The sequence below is a fragment of the Notothenia rossii genome (assembly GCF_949606895.1).
Source record: "Notothenia rossii genome assembly, chromosome: 7".
Classification (NCBI taxonomy): Eukaryota; Metazoa; Chordata; class Actinopteri; order Perciformes; family Nototheniidae; genus Notothenia; species Notothenia rossii.
Genome location: NC_136905.1, coordinates 67,206,032 through 67,227,157, shown reverse-complemented (window position 1 = coordinate 67,227,157; position 21,126 = coordinate 67,206,032). Strand labels below are relative to the sequence as shown.

At 40.2% G+C, this 21,126-nt stretch overlaps 3 protein-coding genes across 4 annotated transcripts; 2 read left to right on the top strand and 1 right to left on the bottom strand.

Moving 5' to 3' along the window:
- Positions 1-1,416: 1,416 nt before the first annotated feature.
- ppp1r14d (protein phosphatase 1 regulatory inhibitor subunit 14D) lies at positions 1,417-7,773 on the top strand. Of its 2 annotated transcripts, none has more exons than XM_079694107.1 (4): positions 1,417-1,884; positions 6,779-6,859; positions 7,161-7,193; positions 7,336-7,773. In XM_079694107.1, the coding sequence occupies exons 1-4, from the start codon at positions 1,705-1,707 to the stop codon at positions 7,402-7,404; spliced, it is 363 nt and encodes a 120-aa protein (XP_079550233.1). In that variant the 5' UTR covers positions 1,417-1,704; the 3' UTR covers positions 7,405-7,773. The 2 variants fall into 2 exon arrangements, with proteins under 2 accessions (XP_079550233.1, XP_079550234.1); XM_079694108.1 differs by lacking the exon at positions 1,417-1,884 and adding an exon at positions 1,940-4,358.
- Positions 7,542-14,125, bottom strand: zfyve19 (zinc finger, FYVE domain containing 19). The gene is made up of 11 exons (XM_079694101.1): positions 13,986-14,125; positions 13,768-13,889; positions 13,631-13,684; positions 13,381-13,547; positions 13,136-13,278; positions 10,959-11,067; positions 10,597-10,815; positions 10,370-10,446; positions 10,055-10,156; positions 9,583-9,740; positions 7,542-9,355 (listed from the first exon to the last, which is right to left on the bottom strand). Exons 1-11 carry the CDS (start codon positions 14,037-14,039, stop codon positions 9,277-9,279), a joined length of 1,284 nt encoding a protein of 427 aa, XP_079550227.1. The 5' UTR covers positions 14,040-14,125; the 3' UTR covers positions 7,542-9,276.
- bub1bb (BUB1 mitotic checkpoint serine/threonine kinase Bb) lies at positions 14,055-18,405 on the top strand. The gene is made up of 9 exons (XM_079694100.1): positions 14,055-14,368; positions 15,196-15,364; positions 15,458-15,517; positions 15,608-15,752; positions 15,849-16,045; positions 16,121-16,284; positions 16,394-16,584; positions 16,670-16,770; positions 17,322-18,405. The coding sequence occupies exons 1-9, from the start codon at positions 14,206-14,208 to the stop codon at positions 17,599-17,601; spliced, it is 1,470 nt and encodes a 489-aa protein (XP_079550226.1). The 5' UTR covers positions 14,055-14,205; the 3' UTR covers positions 17,602-18,405.
- The last annotated feature ends 2,721 nt before the right edge of the window (positions 18,406-21,126 follow it).

The following is a 21,126-nucleotide window of genomic DNA, read 5'->3' as shown; positions in this document are numbered from 1 at the left end:
CCAGAACCCCCCTATCTTGTTCTTGCAAATGTAGTGATAATGATGATTTATACATGGAGTCATCCAGGAAGTGGTTGCCTAAACTATGGCATGGAGATGAGATTGTTTAGAGGTTTAGTGGGAATCATATTTCAGGGCCGATTCTGCAAGAGGACAATAAATGTTCTTGAATTTAATCCATAAAATCTCCAGTTTCCTCCTTCTTAAATGTTAAAACTTCATCCAGCGGTGAAGATAAAACAAAATAGGTCGAGCTCATTTTCTGCCCACGCCTCCTTTTCTTCCTAGAATGCTTTGCCGGGTCCGGGGTGGGAAGGCCTTACACAGGTCTGCACGTCCCCCTTTTTTTATTTTTTAAACAACCCAGTGGTGCAGGACCAAGTAGCAAAAAGACAAGATGAATGAATTTGTTTGGGCAGAAAGGTGAGCTGCTCGAGGCCCTCAATAATTCAGTGTTTGTAACAGACGGTGCATCAGTGGGTGAACGCGCGCAGGCAGCTATGGCTGATTGATAGTCCCTGCCAAAACAAAAAACTGAACCCCATTATTCATATCGTAATAGGATCTGTGGAAACTCTGCAGCCCGTTGTCTCTGTTGTCTCAACTGCAATAATTTGGCACCATGAGGAACAACTGTGCATTTTTGACCTTGGGTTTTTGTGCTACTGTTGATGTCTGACTTTATATTGATGGTTTCCAGACTTTTATTTGACACTTGACTTCTAAACAGCCATAAATAGTGCTCTGCGGTTCGTCCATTATTCAAACGTGCGTAACTGAGGATGCCAATTTGACTTCAAGGCTTATTAAACGTACACCTGATAATGCCTGTTATAAAGAGCAAGGCAGCTATCACACTAGAGGAACCCTGGCTCACCTGTCAGGGGGACCCGGCTATTGTTGGAAGTGTTGACCTACACGAGCCCGTGTGGGTCAATAAGTGAATAATAGAAGATATATCTGCTGTGCGTTGGTATGGGGTTTCTGATTATAGGAATGTCCACAAATTAAATGAACAGAGATGAAAGTGCCTACTTTTGATAGAAATCCTTGGTTTTAGTTGGTACTCTAAAGACTTGGTTCTGTACACTTGTTGAGTCCTAATGCATTGGTTATGTCTTAATAAAGTAATTTTAATTTACAATCAGAGTGCCATGAGTGCTTGAAAACAACACCAAGGACTTCCATCAAAAGTAAACTGGACAGTTATTGTTTTAATTTTCACACACATTTCTATATTTTGTTATTCCAATAACACCCTTTTTTTAGCCAGTGTTATTTCTTACTTAATCTTAGTTGCTCTCACCCTTTCTCTGCTTTTATAGCTGCAATTGACCTATGCTCCCCCACCTGATATAAAACAGAGAAAGAGGGAGAGCAAAAAGCACACACACAAACACATTCACAGACTCACACACACATATCTCATTACCATTCTCCAGATAGTGCAGCCAGTGGGTGTTGCAAAAGGAGGAGCGAGGGAGAGCAAGAGAGAGGGGAAGAGAGGGAGGACAGGCAGGGAACCAGCCTTATAGAGAAGGAGAGCACGAACAAGACAGCGGGAGATACGCGTGGGAACAGCAGCACACTAAATAGAGACAGAGCAGCGTTTGCAGAACAACATAACCTGTGTGTCTGTCCTTCTGCGTGTGTGAGTGTGTGAGCTCAGTGTGTTTCCACGGTTCTCCTGAGGCCGTGGCAGCCATGGCATCAGAGCCTAGCACCCAGTCCAGGGTGATGTTCCAGGCGGGGGACAAAACCGAGGAGCCGGCGCACCGCAAGCTGGGCAAGCTGACAGTCAAATACAACCGTAAGGACCTGCAGAGGAGGCTGGATATCGAGGAGTGGATCGACGGACAGCTGCACCTGCTGTTTGACTGCGAGGTAGGGCAGGGCTGGCTCACACAGACACACACACTCAGACGACACACAGGGCTGGGTGAGGACGAGGTGAGGGAAGGGAGCAAGGGAGCAAGGGAGCTTCTCACAAGCGCCTGTACTATCAATCAGGGAAAAGAGATTACAGCGACATAATAGAGGAGTGGGAGGCAAGTAGCTTTGCTTCATGGCTGCAATTGTTGGCACATGAGCCCTTATGTGTCATCAACCTAACCGCAGTGTCAGCAGTGATGTGTTCTACAGTAGTGATAAGATGATTTTGTTAAGATATAATGATTGGTTCCAGTCAGTAGGAAGTAATTGAAAGCAGGCTGTAAAACCCTTAAAAAATGGTTGTGATTCAAAGTGTAAGGTTGAATAGATTCTAGGATCAGTGTCATTAGATAATAAAAATATCAAGAAGTAGTAAAGTCAATACACAACAACAGTATCCCTGTAAATAAAGTAGTGAAAAAGTGCCAGACAAAGTTATAAAAATGCCATGAAAGAGAGGGTATTTTATTTTGGAATGCACTGCTGTTATGCTGGCATCCAGGACATCATGTCATCTTTGAAGTGTCTGCGTCTCTGTGTTTGCAGACAAATTCTCGTGGACACAGTCATTCAATATCTTTGCAAGATTTCAAAACTACATAGTCACTCCTATGTGGAGGATGATTCATCATAACAGTGATTAGACATCAGAGAAACATGTTTAAATTAAAAATTAAAAAGTGTTGTTCTTTCCCACAACCATTCAAGTTGTACAATTTGTAACATTTCACACTTAGGTTATGTAAAAAAAAGAAAGATGTAATGTGGAACTTATTGCCAATTTTTCCCCCATAGTGTTCCTAATTAAAAGCCTCAGTACACAGATTGTGATGTTTAATGTGTGCAGGGGATAATATGGAGACAGCTTACACGAGCAGCAACACAGCCCCCATAACTCGGCTCCTGTATGATGGGATACAATCCAATTATGTCAGGCTCCATATTGATTCTCTTGGCGTTCTCTGAGGGGAAACCATGGCAACAGATGTCTGAGCGCCCACATGAGGCAGCATGGCACGGTGGAATTAGGGGAGTCTGTTCAGGAGCATGAGCTTCCCAATGACGGTGCAGATCGGATGACAACACCGTGTCCGTTTCATGCCGGAGCCGATAGAGACAAACTGCTCCTCATTACATTCTTGAACCACACAGAGACCCTTTTGGCTGCAGACGGCCTTTAGCCCCCCCTCTGTCTGGCTTCCCCCGTTTACTGCCAGGGACACTCCCCATCCATCTGTGGCTAGCTGACATGAAAGTTTACCACTAGCCCAGTAGATTATATGGGTTTAGCCTGCTTGAGCTAACACTTTAGTGGCAGCTGAGTGTTGGGAATAGCGCTACAGTGCTACTATATTCGTCATCCCGGTAGTTTATCCCATTAACATCCAAAGCCTTCTTCCCTGTGGTAATATATGATAATATGCTTGTAAAGCTAGTTGAGGGCAAAATAAATTACATTAGGGAAACCAGGACATGTGGAAACAGATCTGAAGTCTTTTTTCTGTGTATCCTTTTGATCTTGTCCCAGAAACAGACTTTAATCATTTGCACTACTTGAACTGAAGCTATAATGCAGTATAAATGCAGTTGATTCAATCACGTCTGACTTCATTAATTCAAGTCAACAGGAGTGTCCCTTGTTCACCAAAGTCTGAGTACTTGCTTTGAAAGTGAATGCTTTGCTTCCTAGTCCTTCCTTCCTTCCCTCCACCGACCGGATATTTGCATTAGCCATTTGTATAAAATCAGCCGTGGCTCGTCCATGTGCACTGGCCAGTGTAATGAATGTTGCATGGGCTCAGGGGAAGGTTACTCTGTTGGTTCTCAGTCTTCCGTGTGGAAGCATTTACCATCAGTCCCCTGTGTCACCACCTGAATTATTTAGCATCATCTCTAATTCATAAAAGTGCTGCCTTGGTCTGGAGGGGCCGCCTCCGTTTCAAACGTCACACCTTTCTAAGAAGGATGAAAAAAAGTTGGGACAAAGCTCTGGGACAGACTGTTGAATGTAGAGCAATGTTAATGCCAGTGTGTGTGTGTAGTAGCTCAGGTCAGTGTTTTCCCTACTGATACTAAACTATGAAGAAGACAGCAGCACAATCGGAAATATTTTTAAACACAGCATCTATTGTAGATATGGAGTAAGTACGTCATGTTTTTACTTGTTTTCATTCCCATTTTGAAATGGTCACACTTTTATGTAACTGAACAACAGGATTTGTCCCTCCTCGCTAAAGTTAAAAACTATTTTGATCTCTATGCAGCTCGTGCTCTCTGCAGGAAATGGGAAGGGTCTGATAAGTAAAAACACACACTGGCATCTTCTCCAAACAGCTAGATTTCCTGGGCATGGCTTCCTCTACATTATCATACAAACACATAGTGTGTTTAATGGACCCATAAATGTTTTCTTGTACTCTTCACAGGTCAGTGAAAACTATAATTTAACACTTACATACAGATAATTACAGGATTCTAGGTTTAAACAAAAACAATTAACAGTCACACATTTTGGGAAATTCACTAATGAGTTCTATGGGTGAGTGTTAGATGAGAACATTGACAGCTCTTTTCTGTCCGTTAAATATGAAGCTACTACTATTGAGCTGGTTAGCTTACCTTGGCAATAAAAAAAATGGGAAACAGTGAGGCTGGATCATTTTCTTGTTGATCTAAGTTGTGAGTAGCTTCATATTACGGTAAGTGTTTATACATCCCCACATCTCATAATGTTGCTTTAAATAGTAAACAAGCCTTACACACCGGGGCTAGAGGAAAAGTAATACAATGAGTACATGGAGCCTGAGCTGTTCTGTAAACATTCTGATTATCTGTCCGTTATCAGTTTTGAATATGATATGAACCACAAGGAAACTGAGGGCTGCTTGAGAGGATAGAATGAAGGTCAATGTGTCAGCGCAATCACTACAGGTCCTCCTCTGAGCAGTGTAACCATGCTGAGTAAATATTTTAATCCATAGTTTTTGTTCTGAACTTTGCACTCCATATTTTCCTGGTTTTTGGTTACTCATCATCCAGTATATTCCTAGATAACATGGACATTCTGGCTTTTAAAATTATCGGAACTATTCACTGGGGCCATGAATATCAATACTCAATATCACGTCGTATTGGTGAAAACATCCCTTCCATATTCATGATTTCCTAAATTTGTGCCAACATTCAATTTAGCTCCAGACCTTTTAAACTTTAAAAAGTGCTGCTGAGACATTTCTGCCCAGAGGCCTCGTAAAAATGCTTTTTCCTCTGACAATGGAAGCAACTCTCAACAAGCTGAAAAGGGCGACTGCCTTTTATACTACTAAACTTACTATACTATATTTTATACTATATACTAAACATATATTAAAAAGGATCCCCCTAGCTCTACAATGTTCCTGTGATTGAACAAACAAATATTTACACTTTTCTATACATCACAGTTTTTAGCTAACATGATGGTGCTTTACTTTAATATACCGTATTTGTATTATTTAGTAGTACTTCTTTGTATTTACTTTTTCAAGGATTCTTATCTTATATCATTGTAAATTGATGACAATCTAATAAAAAAAGTATTAAAAAAAGTTTTTGCTCTAATCAATGGAATAATGAAAACACAGACCCAAGCATCCACAGCCTTAGAAAGTAGAACTGGAACAGAAACGTACAGCGTGGACGAACAAAGAAATAAAACAAGCGCTCCCTGCATGTGTCCTGCAGACATCAGCAGAATCACTGAGGGTCCAGACCGGCAGCATGTATCAATTAGAGAGGGGGGCACAGGGGACGCTGAAGGTGGGCCCATCTATTCCCAAACTCAGCACTTCCAAATTAATTGGCTCTCTCCTCATCCAGAAAGCTGCGCGAGTCCCATCCTCACCAGCCATGAAAACTCCCCAACCGGAAAAAAAATCCTCTTAAAAAATCAGCCCCACTTGTCAAAAATGAGTGTTCACCTGCTGAGTCTCGATATCAGGATTCTTCCAGGGAGCCCTGTTCAGTCCCTCTGAAGTATATAGTTAAAAAGGTGTGGTAAAAGGAAATTATTTCTTTGCTATATTTGCTTTTTATAACAGTAGATTGTGTCCTTTCTTCTTTTTTACAATGATCTTTGGCAGTTTGATGATGGGATTAATCAGCAATGTGCTCCCACCCAATGTTTAAATGAAGGCTAACACATAAGAAAAAGTGTTTTATATATAATAAAGGCATACTCTTCATATTATACAGTTGCTGCTGTCCTTAGGATTGTATCTTAACTCACAATGTAGGACAGCCTAGCGGAGATGAATATATTCCTTCGAGAACATTTAAACTGGAAATAATCTCTCAGTAATGGCTGAACTGCATGCTAGCTGGGTAAACCATCCATGAAATCTGATGGTGTCATGTGGCACGAATGGCCCCCAAGAGCCTTTTTGCCTTCATGCCTCAGTGCTCTTACTTATTTGTCTAGCACTTCCTCCATCACATGATTGTTACAAGAGATTGTAAAGGAAGAATAGAAGGGTTTACACTTTTTACTACAATACAGCAAATACTGTTTACTGGGGTGATCACCTATGGACAAAAGAATGGTGACAACTCTTTCTAACGTTACAATCAAACCGCTTATATAGTACTGTGCTGCAGTGAAATCCTTGTCCTGTCGCGTCACCATCTTACTCTTTCTCTTCCTTTCCAATGACTTTGCTCAGTCGCGTGGAAAGTCTAACCACTGTCAGTGAATGGATGGCAGGAAGCCCACATTATACAGCGTCTGCAAGAGCTTTGCAGAAATGCAAGTGTGTGAAATATAAAAGAAGAATATTGTGGTAACGTTTGTTACTTTTTGCTTTTACAGGAGGAAGAGATTCCAGAGTTAGAAATTGACATAGATGAACTCCTGGAGCTGACGGACGAGGGCCAGAGAACCCGTCTGCAGGTAAGTGCGCAAATTAAACTTAAAAACAATAACATGATTAGCTATTATTGTTGTTGAACTTTCATTCTTATATATTCAGTAGAGGCTTTGTGAAACTGGAACCCAGGACTTTATGACTTTAACCAAAGAGAGAAATAGTTCAACCACTTGACACCTAGGTACATACCTAACTATGTGCAATGCTGGTTAATAGCTTAACAAGCACTTGACCCTTGATAGAATCCAATGTTGCAATGTTTGTACTGAAAAAGCAATGCCCATTATTGTTACTGAGCCTATTTGTGTATGCTTTCTTTGTTAGGAGCTGTTGCAGGAATGTGGAAAGCCAAAAGAGGTGAGGAACTTATGTGAAACCACATGTAGCATATATATTTCAATATTTAACAGATAAACAATATAACTTGTGTAGTGTTGTTATGGCTAGTCTGCTGGAGGTATTTGTAGAAATAAATCTATTTTCTCCATGCCTCCTTTAGGATTTTATCAACGGGCTGCTCTACAGGATAAAGGGTCTACGCAAAATGTCAGGTCCGTTGAAGAAATAATTATAGGTCAACTAAAGAATTGAGACAATGTGGAGCCTCCGATCTTCCCATCTCCCACGTCCACGTGTCAACCGCAACATGTCAGTGGGACTCTCTTCCTGCCCTCCCCCCCCCCAGCATCAGTCTTAACAACAGAGGAGTTTTCAATGGATTTTTTTTTTATTATTTCACTTAAATTCATTGACTGCTATAACATTTGTCCTCCCATAAACAAACCAATAATGCACATGTGATCAAAGATGTACTGACTTTTGTTTTGTTTTTGCGTAAGACTGTACACTTTTTCGGTTGCCTATTTATGTACATAAATATTTTTTGTTCTGATAACAGTGTTGTATGTGGAAATAAAATTAAACATTTTCAAGACAAGGCTGTTGATGAATTATCAAAAGGGTTACATGGGATTTTTTAGCAAAGTGACGGCCCAACAGTATCAGTTATCATTCATTCAAAACATAAAAATTGATATTGACATGTCCCATCAATTTAAAGTACCACTAAAACGATGCATAGTTGCTCATTATTACTGCTCTAAAAACACTCATTTGCCTATAAATAATTATGTCCTACTGTCCAGAGGCAATTATAAGATGTTACTGCAGCGCGACGGTCGTTCACAGAATACAAGCTTCTGTTTTCTGGCACAAATCTTTCAAAAGATCGATGGAAACAAAGGAGACGTTGACATGTCAAGTCTAGGAGTAAACACAGTGAAATCAGCAGCAGGGAAGTACCATCAAGTATGCATCCATTATCCTCATCCATTTCCTGTCTGTGGTGCGTGTATGACATGGCCAGAAGAGGCAAACACAGTAACAGCCTCCATGCAAACCTTAATGGAGCAGGGCCCCCAGAGGAAAAGTGTAATTATGGTTTCTCTAGCTTGACAGTAATGCACACTGATGATACTGCACTCTGGCCTTCTCTCTGTCATACACACAGGGTCTCTGGGCTCCATTTTAGTAATTCGCTCAGCTCCCTCCTCCCCACTTCCACTCTCTGACACAGAGGCCATCCATACTGACTACACTTCCGACAAGGCCTGGCAGCGGGACGTTTGTGATGATATCAGTGATTGCTTTAGTGTTATAAAATAAAACTACAAATATGTGACATGCTGTAGCACCTCTCTTCTGCATTCTTTATAATGGAATTACACACAAGGACAAGGAAGGCAGCGCTCATTTCACACTTGCAGCCAAACATAGATTACAAGAGTGACTGCAGCGCTTGCCAAAATAAAACAAAGCCCTCAGTAATCCCTTTATACGGACTCCTCTGTATTTCTACAGTCCACAGCTGACAGTTACTGGGAGTGTACATCATCCCGTTTGAACCCGTGATATGGCTGCTTTCTGTCTGTGTTGTTGATTTTTTTTCAAATGGTGCGAAGTGCTTCTAAAAATGAGCCTCTGGGAAGTGACATAAGAACAAATCTAAGCTTCTTTTTAATGTTTCACTTTTCTTGTGTGCAGTTGGCTGTGCAGCTTTGCTCAAATACTATTACAGAAAAATAGGAGCTATGTTTTTTATATTATACGCACAGTATAATATTCGTGTTATTCTTATTTCTAGGCTTTGCTTTGCCATATATGTTTTGTTTTGCTGATTTAGATCCCTGCTAGCAGTTACAGAAAGAAGATGCTGCTCTTTTTTACGTGGTCAACACCGACGCATGTTTACAGTCATTTTAGACAGATTCGATAAGCTAGGGTTAAATGAAGGGGTTTTGGCTTCTTTTAGTTAATAGGTAGTGTTTAAATCTTCTTGGCTTTACAAACAATAATAGGTCACTTAAATCTAAAGCACAAGTCTAACAGTAATGACTGACCAGAGCCGCACAGGGCAAACATCTACAGCGCAGTCTCCCTATCATGTCTTCCTCTTCCTCTTTGGCCCGGTGTAGTTAGTGGTGCGATGCTCCATCCTGTCATATTTATCATGGCCTTCCCTGGGGAGATAATGGAGAGTGGATTGATTATTTATCACAATAAATACTTTATATTCATGCTGCTTAACAGTATGGCAACAGCCTGGCTACAATCTATCTGGGTCATGGTATGCATTCCAAATCACAGCCTTCTTTCTTGGGCATCAGAGCAAAGATTTCCATGCAAAGCTCGATTAAGATAGTTATTGTGGTGCTCGTTGTAATGGATGTACAGTATGGTGTGTTACCTAAAGCAGCGGTTGCAGTATAGGTCTCCATCACAGGTTTGACAGCGAATACTGGCGTCATGGTTACAGATGCAGCACCATGGCAGCTCCTCTTCATCACTGTCTGATGGCTGAGGTGCAACAGCAGCCAGGGAAATCCTGCTCTTGGGTGCTGGTGTCTGGGTGTGAAAAAAAGATATACTGTATCAGATTAACAAGTAATTTAATCAAGTATTCATTTTCCTAAACTAACTGTAAGTTGATTCATTGAGTAAATAATAAGAGGAAATTAAGATATAGTCAAACTTAAAATGAGGATATTTTATGAAAATAATACTAGCTTTATTGACATTCACTTGACTGCAAAAGAAGTATGATTTAGGATAATAAATAAATAAATGAGGAAATCATATTCTGAACTCTTCTAATGTTATTCTATCCAAGAGCTTAATTTTTTTGGGGGATTTAGTATTTAGTAGTTGTTGTGTAGTACCAGTTTCTTAGCCATGGTTTTCTTCTCTGTGTTCTTTGGTCCACTGTGTTCTAAAGGTATGTTGTAGCCACTGGCCTCGTCCAATGCAGCCTCTTCAGATAGCTGGGAAAATATACAGGAATTTAAAACATGTCCAAATGTCATTGTAAATTATTTAAATAGCAAAATAGCAGCCCCTTGTGGCCATGCGAACTGGTCCACTTCATTTCATATCATCTTTAAGGGTGTGATAAGCACAGAGTAGTAACAGGGCTGTCATGTTAATGTAATGCAAACCACATTACAGTGAACTTTATTTAAAAAAAGGTTCCACACCTGTTTTAAAACTCTCCTCACAGCTTCTTCCTCAGTCTCATCCTCACTGTCAGGATGCTGAAAGTCCTCCATAGTAACTAGAGATGACATGGCAAATACAATACAATTTACGGCACAATGTTTCAAATGAAAGCTCTTCATATTATCAGACATTTTGGTGTGAAAGTACGGATAGTCAGTAAGGTATAGAAAGTGATAAACCGAGAGCTTTATACGTGATTCTGTACCTTTGTCTGGGTCCTGCCCCTTCAGCTGTGCCATCCTCTTGGCCATGTGGAGGACCTGATCCTGGGAGTGGCGCTCCTTCCTGAGCTCCTCCATGGCCTCCTCCAGGACACGGGCCTTCTCCGTCTCCAGCTGCTTGTCCGACTCCTGGTTCTCCTCCAAATTCTCATCCAATGTCCCTGCCTCCCCCTTGTTGAGGTCGTTCATACGGCCATCTACACCTGCAGAGAGATTGATGAGACTATAAGTCAGCTTTTGGTGTCAGAATGAAGTTATAATTGTTAAAACTGCAAAAGACTTTGATTATGACTGCATCTTTAAATATTAATCAAATGTTGGAGAGGTCAATGACAGGAATAATTACTGCATTCAGGATTTGATTGCTGGTCGTCAATGGCAACTTCCTCTGACATCTGAGAAATCAGATCATTGGCTTGCTCAGTCTGAGTCCTGTTATCTGGAGGGCGGTGCACCTGTACAGATCAGCACAAAAGGACATATACTACTAGTGAGAAATTATAGCAAATTTAGAATGCAGGTCCTTTTAATTTCATTTAATTTCAAACCTTTATTTATCCAGGTGTATCCCATTGAGATCATTGATCTCTTTTTCAAGGGAGACCTGCTCAAGTAGGTTCCACATGAAACATAAAAAAACATAAACAGAACAACAAAAGGGCGTCTTACATCATCATTACAGGGATTACAATTTACATAACTATCCACATGAACAGGTATCAACAGCTTCCAATTGAGTAGCATCCAACCGAGCTTTAAAAACATTTAGTGGCATCAGATTGCTCAGTTTCCATTTCAATTGCAGAATATTCCAAGACAGTGGAGCTGTGCATCTAAATGCTATCTTCCCTAAGACAGTCCTAGCAGTTGGCACATTTAATAAAACTACAGCATGCGATCTCAGGCAGTAGCCACTTACAATTCGCCGTGAGATCAGGGAGCAGATGTAGGATGGAAGTTTCCCTAAAATGGCTTTATATATAAAAATGTACCAGTGACTGAGCCTCCGTACAGTTAGTGAAGGCAAACCAGCCCTTGCATACAGGGTACAGTGATGGGTTAATGCTTTACAGTTTGTCACAAATCTCAGTGCACTGTGATACACAGCATCTAACTTGACCAGGCAATAGGCAGGTGCATTCATATAGATCAGATCACCATAGTCCAGCACAGGTAAAAAGGTCACAGTGACTAGCCTTTTCCTGGCCTCAAGCAAGAAACAGGACTTGTTCCTACAGAAAAAACCTATCCTAACCCTCAGTTTTTTAAGCAGGTTATTGACATGATGTTTAAAAGTGAGACATCATCAAGCCAGATACCAAGGTATTTGTAACAGGTAACCACTTCAAGTTTTATTCCTTGCGTAGTTACAATATCTACAACAGGCTCTGGTGTCTTTTTAGCTTTTGAAAATAGCATTACCTTGGTTTTATCAACATTTAAAAGAAGCTTTAGTTCAGAGAGCTGAGTCTGAATAATGTTAAAAACAGCTTGCAATTCAAAAACAGCCTCCTTAATGGAGGGACCTGCACAGTACATCACGGTATCGTCCGCATAAAAATCGAAGGTTGCTCCATCGACATTTTCACCTAAACTATTGATGTAGATAAAAAGAATAAAAGTGGACCTAAAACAGAACCTTGAGGAACACCATTAGTAATGTTTAACCACTCAGAAGACAGCCCATCAAAATGAACACATTGGGACCTTTCAGAGAGGTAGTTCACAAACCACCCCACTGCATGGCTGGATATGCCAATACTGAGTAGCCTCTGCTTTAAGATGCGATGATCGACGGTATCAAACGCTTTGGACAGGTCAATAAATAGAGCTGCACAACTCTGTTTATTATCTAAAATACTCGCCACATCATTCACCGCTTTCATTGTGGCAGTGATGATGCTATGTTGCTTTCTGAAGCCTGACTGATGTTTAGACAGGATATTATTTTTACATAAGAATTCCTTTACTTGTTCACTCACTAGGCGTTCAAGAACCTTAGCCAGAACTGATCATTTAGAGATTGGCCTATAATTATTTAATAAAGTGGCCTCCCCACCTTTTAGTAGAGGCAGGACATAAGCTGACTTCCACAATTTTGGAATTGTGTTTGAGCTGAGGGAGAGGTTAAAAAGAGTAGTGAGAGGTGGAGCAATAAAATCTGCAGCTATCTTTAAAAAGAAAGGTTCTACGTTGTCCGGGCCGGCCGGTTTCTTAGGATCTAACTTGGTTAAAGCTTCACGAACAACATCAACAGTAAAAGGAGTAAAACTAAAAGGGTTTTCCAAAACACGTTTTTCAGAGTCACAGACTGGGGTGTTCACAGAATCAGAGTTAGTGACAGAATCAAACAGAGAGCCACAGGACATAAAATGCTCATTAAAACAATTTAACATAGTGGCCCTGTCCGATATAGTGCCAGATGCTGTGGTAATGCATGGAGGTAGCTTAAATTGACTACTACAGCTTCTCATACTGTTAGGTCCAATGTGTTAGAAATTAGTGGTAAGAGTTTCAGCTTACAGGTGGAGGAGCTTGAGATGGTGGAGTCTGACCACGTAGAGCTGCCAGGCGGTCCTCCATCTCTATGGTAGAAGGCACTGGGCGACTGGGAGCTTTCAGAGCAGCAAGGCGAGCCTCAAGCTCTTTCTCGGAGGGGATGGACTCTGAAAAATAGGTAAAAAGCTTACAATGGCTTTTGCCAAAGAGAAAATATACTATTTCTATTATTCTTAATTTATCGATGAAGATCTATCTAGTTTCATTACTTGGTGCAGTGTCCTCTTTCAGCTTTTGAAGCCGTTCAGCAATAGCTTGGTCTTCTTTACTTAGGCCTTTGGTTGGTAGATGGCCTGCTTTATTGTTTCTATTGCCACCTTGTGTGGGAGCATGTGTCGACTGTGCCTGCTGTTTGGCCTCAAGTGCAGCGACCCGTCTAAGGAAGAAACATGCATTTTATATATCAGGCAACTGCAGTGTTGACACAGGGCCATTTTCTAAATGTAATCATATACTGACTTTTTGTAATTTTCAGGAGGAGACCATTTTGCAGCAGTGTTGGGAGATTCTCCACTTAAAAGGAAATAAATAGGTATGAGCAACAATGCTTAGTTAAGACGAATTAATGATCAAATTATATTGTTTTGCACCTTTACCTTATCAGATTGCCATGGCACTGCTTGCAGACCTTCTGCTGGGTGTTGCCACAGCGAGGCACCACAGCACTGAAAGTCAAGCAGCCAGAGCAGAAGGAGCGGCCACAGCTCTTACAGCCCAGCTGTGAGGATATTCAACGTAATTTACTGAGAAAACGTTCCCACATAACGGTAAATGCGTATAGCTATGTGATAAATATTAGCCAGCAAGGTCTTACCTCCTTCTTGAAGAGACTGAACTTGGATGCACAACAATAACAACGGTTGTCCATGCCGAAACGTGTAGAGAGTCATTAGACATGCAATTAATAATTGACTGATATGGCTCTAGCGGGTAAATATATGAATTAAACTGACTATGAACCGTTATTTCGCAGCTAGCTACCCATTTTCAACCTTTCAACGCTGCTGTAATCAAAACAGGAAGCATTCCGGAAGATGCAACGTGACGTCAAACTGCATATTCCTGTTTCTGGTTCCTCCAATCACCTCTCTTCCAATTCTCTCGCGGTCCTTGTTCAAAACACAGAGCCGACCACTGTGCTGAGTTCCTGTAACAACGGCAAAGCTCTAACCATTGAACAAAAGAGTCATATACACGGTATGAAAACACACAATTGTGCAGATCATCAGTTTTGTTTTTGTATGTGACTTGTATATTTCGCTCATAATGTGAACAACGTTACGTTAACAACATTCAAGCTAAAGCTAATGTTAGCTAGCGTGTTAGCTCCCCACGTCAGTTAGTAGATACTGGAAACACCCATGCATGCAAGATGATAGATACTACAAATGTGTTTTAGTGTTAGATGATTCATAATATAACACAGTCTCTACTAATAGTTTAGTTTATTTCGGTAATTTGTGACTAACACAACTCAAATTCACAAGTGTTTAATACAATTGGAATGACAAATCCTTTTACCCAAAAGATGTAGGATTAGTTTATTACACCTACCCTTACATGAAGTTGTTCCCTTATTTAATTTGAGGGTTTTACAATGTCAGTCACTTGTGATTGTTAATGTTATATATCCGTTCATCTTGAAAATGAAATCTTATTCATAGCGTAATATGATTATGCAACATTATTACACATGGCATTGCATGATTCCTATGATTTAACTTATTTTCATTTTGAAGACTCAAGCACCAATTTAATTTTTGGGAGTAATACTATATATTTATATTGGAGAGTTTTTTTCCAATAGTAATCCATAATCTATCTTTTATATTAAAATGAACAGTCATTGTGCTATAATATTTCTCACAGTCAAACATTTCCAATATGATAATATATAAAGTGTGTCAGAGGGTGTAATATGAGATATTTTTTTAAAGGAACAAGAGCACTTGTTTCTGAGCAAATGTTCTACTGAACGTTACTGATATGATAATGTGTGTCTGTGTGTGTTTGTCGGTCTCTAGGCATCCATTGGTCTTTAATTTCCACAATGGCAGAAGGAGGAGATGTGGATTGGGAGCTCAGCAAAGAAAACATCCAGCCGCTGAGACGGGGCAGAGCCATTTCAGCCTTACATCATGCGCTCAGTCAACAGCAGGAGGGAGACAGCTCTATCATCAACCAGCAGAGGCAGTATGGAACATATTTTAAACAACACCCAGATTGAAACAGTCCTTTCCTCTTTTTACTTGATAATGGAAGTTTTGTGGCTTTTTGTTCCTCCAGGGCCTTTGAGTCTGAACTGCGAATGTATGATGGAGATGATCCGCTTAATGTTTGGGGCCGGTAAGTTTCAAATGTAAAGTGTATTCTTAACTGCTGCTTTTAAGCCTGAGAGTTTAATTTCTAACCAAACATGGTTCTGTGTTTTTAAAGGTATATCAGCTGGACAGAGCAAACATTCCCTCAGGGAGGAAAGGAGAGCAACCTCGCCACAATATTAGAACGAGCCGTGACCAGATTCACAGAAGAAAATACATATTTTGACGACCCTCGCTATGTTGAACTCTGGATCAAATTTGTAGGTGTAATATTTTAGACACTGACTATTTTTGCCACTTTTAGAGACAAATGTAGCTTTAATAACTTTTGTCATTCATTTATTTTATGCCATCAGACAGAGAACTGTCCGGAACCCTTGGACATTTACAGGTACATGCAAGCACAGGGAATAGGATTGAAACAGGCATCTCTCTACATCGCTTGGTCTGAAGAATATGAGAATCAGGGCAACTATCGCAAAGCAGACCTGGTCTACCAAGAAGGTTTCACGAAGGGGGCAGAGCCGCATGATAGGCTCCAGCAGTTTCACAAGTAAGGGTTTATCCAGCCAAGTTTGAGATAATGTTTGAAAATATTGTCAAAACCTAAATGTTCTGTTATTTGTAGGGCTTTGCAGGCACGTGTGTCCCGACAGGTAATGATGAATGTGGAGGAGGACGATAGTGATGAAGAGCATAAACAACCCGAGAGAGTTTCTCTAGCTGAACTCAAATCAAGAGGGAAGAAAAAGGCCATCGCCCCTATCAATAGAGTAGGGTCTGCAATCAGAAGTAAGCACGTTTTTATATAGACTACATTTGTTAAGAGTATTTAAGCTGTTATTACCAGACCTACATTTCAGAATCATTAATGACTATTTTTCTTTTTTTTTGTGAACAGGTGTTCATTCAGGCATGCAGTCACACGCCGCCCCGGCCCTCGGCAACGCCTCAAACAGTAAGCTGGTGGTCTTTGATGAGAACAAGGCTCATGCGGGCCCTTCAGAGCCTAGGCTGGAGGCTTGGAAGGCCCCTCCCACTTCAAAGGCAAAAGAAAACGAGCAGAAGCCTGGAGTATGGTGTGACGTCAAGGTATAGACATGCAGGTCTTGACTTGGTTGATTTCAATGTTAAGAGTTTGGTCAAGTTATGGCAATGTAATGTTTATGTACCACAGATACCCCAGAAGACTAAATTTGGACATACCGTTATGGCCCCACCGCCTCCAAAACCTGCTTTCCAACCATTTGTAGAGGAATCAGATCAGCCTCCAACAATGTAAGTGACTACTTAAAACCATGATCTACAGTTTTAGATTTTTTGCTTTAAATCCCATCACACACCAGGTTCCTAATAATAAGAAGCCATGTACTAAATAATAAACTGAATCGAATGAATCCATTTTAAAATTAAGTAAACATCTCAATTTAGATGGTTTGTTCCTTTTTTCGAAAATGTTTGGTTTTTATAAAAAAGACAATCTAAATCACATTATGCGTTTTGGTCATTACACACTTATTATTTGTATTGGCCTTTTAATAGACTATTTTGAATGGAATGATAGGAGATTTGTTTTTACTAATACCAGTAAAATCCCACCATTCCCGATTGAACAGTAAAACAAATCAACCTTTGGCCAACACTTCTTACTTAAAAGAGCATGTCGCTTCCTATCTGCTAACAGCTAACATTAATAAGCTCTCCTCAATATTTCAACATGCATTTGTTGTTCACAGTGAAGCATTCTTGGGCAGAAAAGTGTAACCTTCTCCAGTTATGTTTGTAAGATTTCTATGATTTAACTTAGCATCTTTGTGCTACCACTTCAGGACTCCTTGTAAGATCAACCCGGCAGTGAACACGGTTTTATCAGCCCGTAAGCCCTGCAGAGAGGAAACTCCTCTGAAGAGACTACAGGATCACCATCAGCAACATAATGAGGCGGTATCAGGAAAACCCCAGGAGCAGAGCATGTACTGTAAAGAGCTGCTGCTCAGCGGCGCTACTGAATTCTGCTTTGAGGAACTGCGTGCAGAGCGCTACTTCAAAAAGATGAGACAGGAGGTCGGAGGTCAAAAGGATGAAGCCGGTGCCAGTGCTTCAAACTGATGCGTCTTCGAAGACAGAATTTGATCGCCCTTCTTTTATATTCATTTTTACCTTAATTTAGCTAAAAGGTTATCTAAATATCATGTAGTGACTGTTGTGTATTGTTTGTTATTTTGTTGTAAATATTTCTTTTTTTCTATCCAGCTGCTCAGAAATGGAAGAGCCAAAGAGGCGACGGTTCTTTGAAAGAAATACACAGTATTTCATGTTTTGATTTATAATAATGACAGGGGTATCCTATACAATGTAATTTAATCCAGTACAAAATACCACACTTTGTACTATAGCAAAGAACAAATATTCACAAAAATGTTTTGCAATCAAAATAAGTAACACAGGCTTCAGAGTAGTACATACTAGGGATGTAACGATATACCGAATATCGCGGTATCGCGGTAAATAAACTTCCCAATACCGTCGTGAGACTGACAAAATCTACCGCGATTTAAAAATTTTTTTTTTTTATTATTATCGTACCGTGAGTTTTTGGTATCGTTACATCCCTAGTACATACTGGATTATACTATAGAGTTAATACTAAACCCATTTGTTCACCGCAGCCTCTGCCACAGAAATACTTCTCACTTTCTCCCTACTTACACCATGTATCCTATCCTAAGTACATTGTTTAACAACAGTATTGTTTTATATGTGCTACCTTCTTAAGTTACTGTCTTTTTCAGTATTTGTTGAGAAAATGTTTCGGTACATTTCCAAAACAGCTGTAACAAGGTTTTAGTGAGGTGATTTTACTGGGTTCAAGGCCTTGTTTGTTATTGGTGTTCAATAAACTAGTTAACTACTTATTTTGTATATTTTTAAGACCTTGGGAGATTTTGTAATGCACTGTCAGCAGGGGTCATGCGAGGGAAAGCATGATTTGTATTCTTGGTAACGGTATTTGAATTATTAAGGTGAGCAAGAAAAGTTAAATGCTGACTGTTTTGCAGTTTCTAGAGTCAACACTGGTGGTTATAATTTATAAATATAGGCAAACAAATGCATTTAAACAGTCAAAAATGTCATCTTGACTGCTACTTATTCTAATGAAGTGACTTAATTTAACTTGCTCACTGTAGCCTATCCTTGTGCTTTTTTTTTTTAGGTGTAAGATATTTATGAGCATATCATGCATTCGGTTGGCCAAATGTTAAAAATTGTCCATGAAAGGTCACCCAGAAGCCCACTGACTACAGTGGTGGGAGTAAACCTAATCTACTGTGATGATGGGATGCACTTCACATACAGGCAGCGCAGACTTTGATGAATGGCTGGAAGATAGGTGGTTTGCTCATTAGCAAGTGAAATCCAGCCTTTGCAGTTGTGGGCAGAGCGGGCGTCGGTTATTCCCGGGAGGTCACTACTGATGTGCTGTGCCACAGAGTGTAGCTGCTTTTACATCCATGTGGAGCACTGTGGAAACACATTTTAATCTCATTCTGGAAATATGACACTGCCAGCCGAGATCCTCTCAACTGGTGAGTTCCCAAACTGTCTACTTCAAATGTTGGCTTAGCACTGAGAGCAGCTGAAATTCAGTGATAAATGATAGGCAACACGATGCAGTCCCATCATAATAACACAGCATAACCACATCATAATGCATCCTCTATGGCTCGTTATTTGGCAGGACTTATTAAAAGCTCATCGCGTGAAAAGCAAGCAGCCAGTGACTCCGATAGCGTCTCAAGCAGAAAAAATCCATAGCTCTCCCTTACTGCAGTGGACAGATGGTACGAGCAAGCTACCTTTGCTATAATGCGCTTTGGATAGGCCCTCGGAGAAGAGCTTTTGTCCAGCATTGTTACTTTGATAGACAAGAACACTCAGGCTCCACGGGCCATGTTTTTGCAGTCAGAGCTCTTAACCTATTTTTATGATTTGTCTTTGCATGCACCAGTTCACAGAAAGTTTGCACAAGCCTCTACAGCACCTCACTTTGAAACCAGTAGACATTTTGCATCAAGGCCAACTGCACTTGGCCAACCATGCATGGAGAGGGAAGAGCATCAAAGTGCAGGATCCCCTTAAAGCCATGCAGAGAGAGAAAAAAAAGATGAAGTTAGTAATGATGAAAATGTAGAAGCTCATCATTTTGACTGACTATCCCATAATGTTGAACTATTATCTCATAATTTTGATTTAGTATGTCATAATCGTGACTTTTGTCTCATAATTGTGACTTAAGTTACAGTACCTTGTATGCCAACGCTTTGTTTTCATTTCTGCTGTAGTTGCCTCACTCTTAGAGAATTAGAGTGGATTTAAAGGTCATCTGGAAAGGTCACTGGATTATCACAAGAAATTACATTTGCTATAGCTATATAGGCTGAACTCTGATAACCCCCGATGTAATCCTTAACAGATTCATCCAAAACAATAGAATGAATTGAAATGCAAACAATTAAGGCAGTATCACTTATACAGCCCCTGGGCTTTCATTTTAATGACACTGTGGTTTAAGACGGCTCTTGTCACTGTAAACCCTTTTTTACATCACAAGCCGGGTTCTACTATTCATCCAAATGGGGGGGGTAAGTGTTTTCATGAGATGCATCAGAAAGGTTAGGAGTCTGACAGGGAAGCTGACAAATACATTTAAATAAACCCCTTGAATCCAAAGTTAACATTATAATGTTTCTCTTTGGACACGTGCTAAAAAAGGTTTGATCAAATGACGCTGTGAGTTAAAACGATATATATAACTCGCATTAACAGCACAAGGGAAACCAAATCATTATAGATAATAATAGAAGGATACAAAAAAACTTAAAATAAACACACCTTTCCTCTTAAATTAACAGTTCTAGAAGCACAGCATTTTTGATGGTTCAACAGTATTTAGGTCAAAAAGAAGAAATAAAAATGCATTTATTTTTAGCATACTTATCATTTATGGATCTTTTAAACCTTTGAGTTTCCCTTCACATTGGCCATGCAGAGTTTGGGTTCATAAATGTCTCGGCAGACAGCCTAAGCAAACAGGACTGTTTTTGTGATAATCGCCCATTTTTGCCTACAAAGACATACATTACAAGACCATTTTAATGCTGTTCGCAGCTCTGAAAGTCATGGGAGGCAGTACAAATACAGCCAAGCCAATACATATCTGTGACAATAATGCTCACGAGCAAGAGTCAAAGAGAGGGAGGAGTTGTGTCTGCTATACCCCCAACAGGCAAATGTGTCATTGTTATGCAGATTGGTTCAGTGGAGCCTTCTTTCTTTGAGCTTATTTGATGTGGAGGAACATCATCATTACAGCTTGTTATAGTGCCTCTGCAAGCGTCTCATCATATCCAAACGCTGTGTCGAAAATGTATGCCCCAATTCTGGCTCAGACTGCCAGGCATTTCTGCACGACTTGACCCTAATACATTTTCCTGCTTTGTGTCTGCTCTCATGCTGCTGTATAAATTATTCAGGAAATGATTGTGGTAAAAAAAAGTGAGGGGAATGCTTCAGTCAAATAATGAGCATGCTACTCTTTGGCAGTGTTGTAACTTCTTCATCCACAAAGATTTT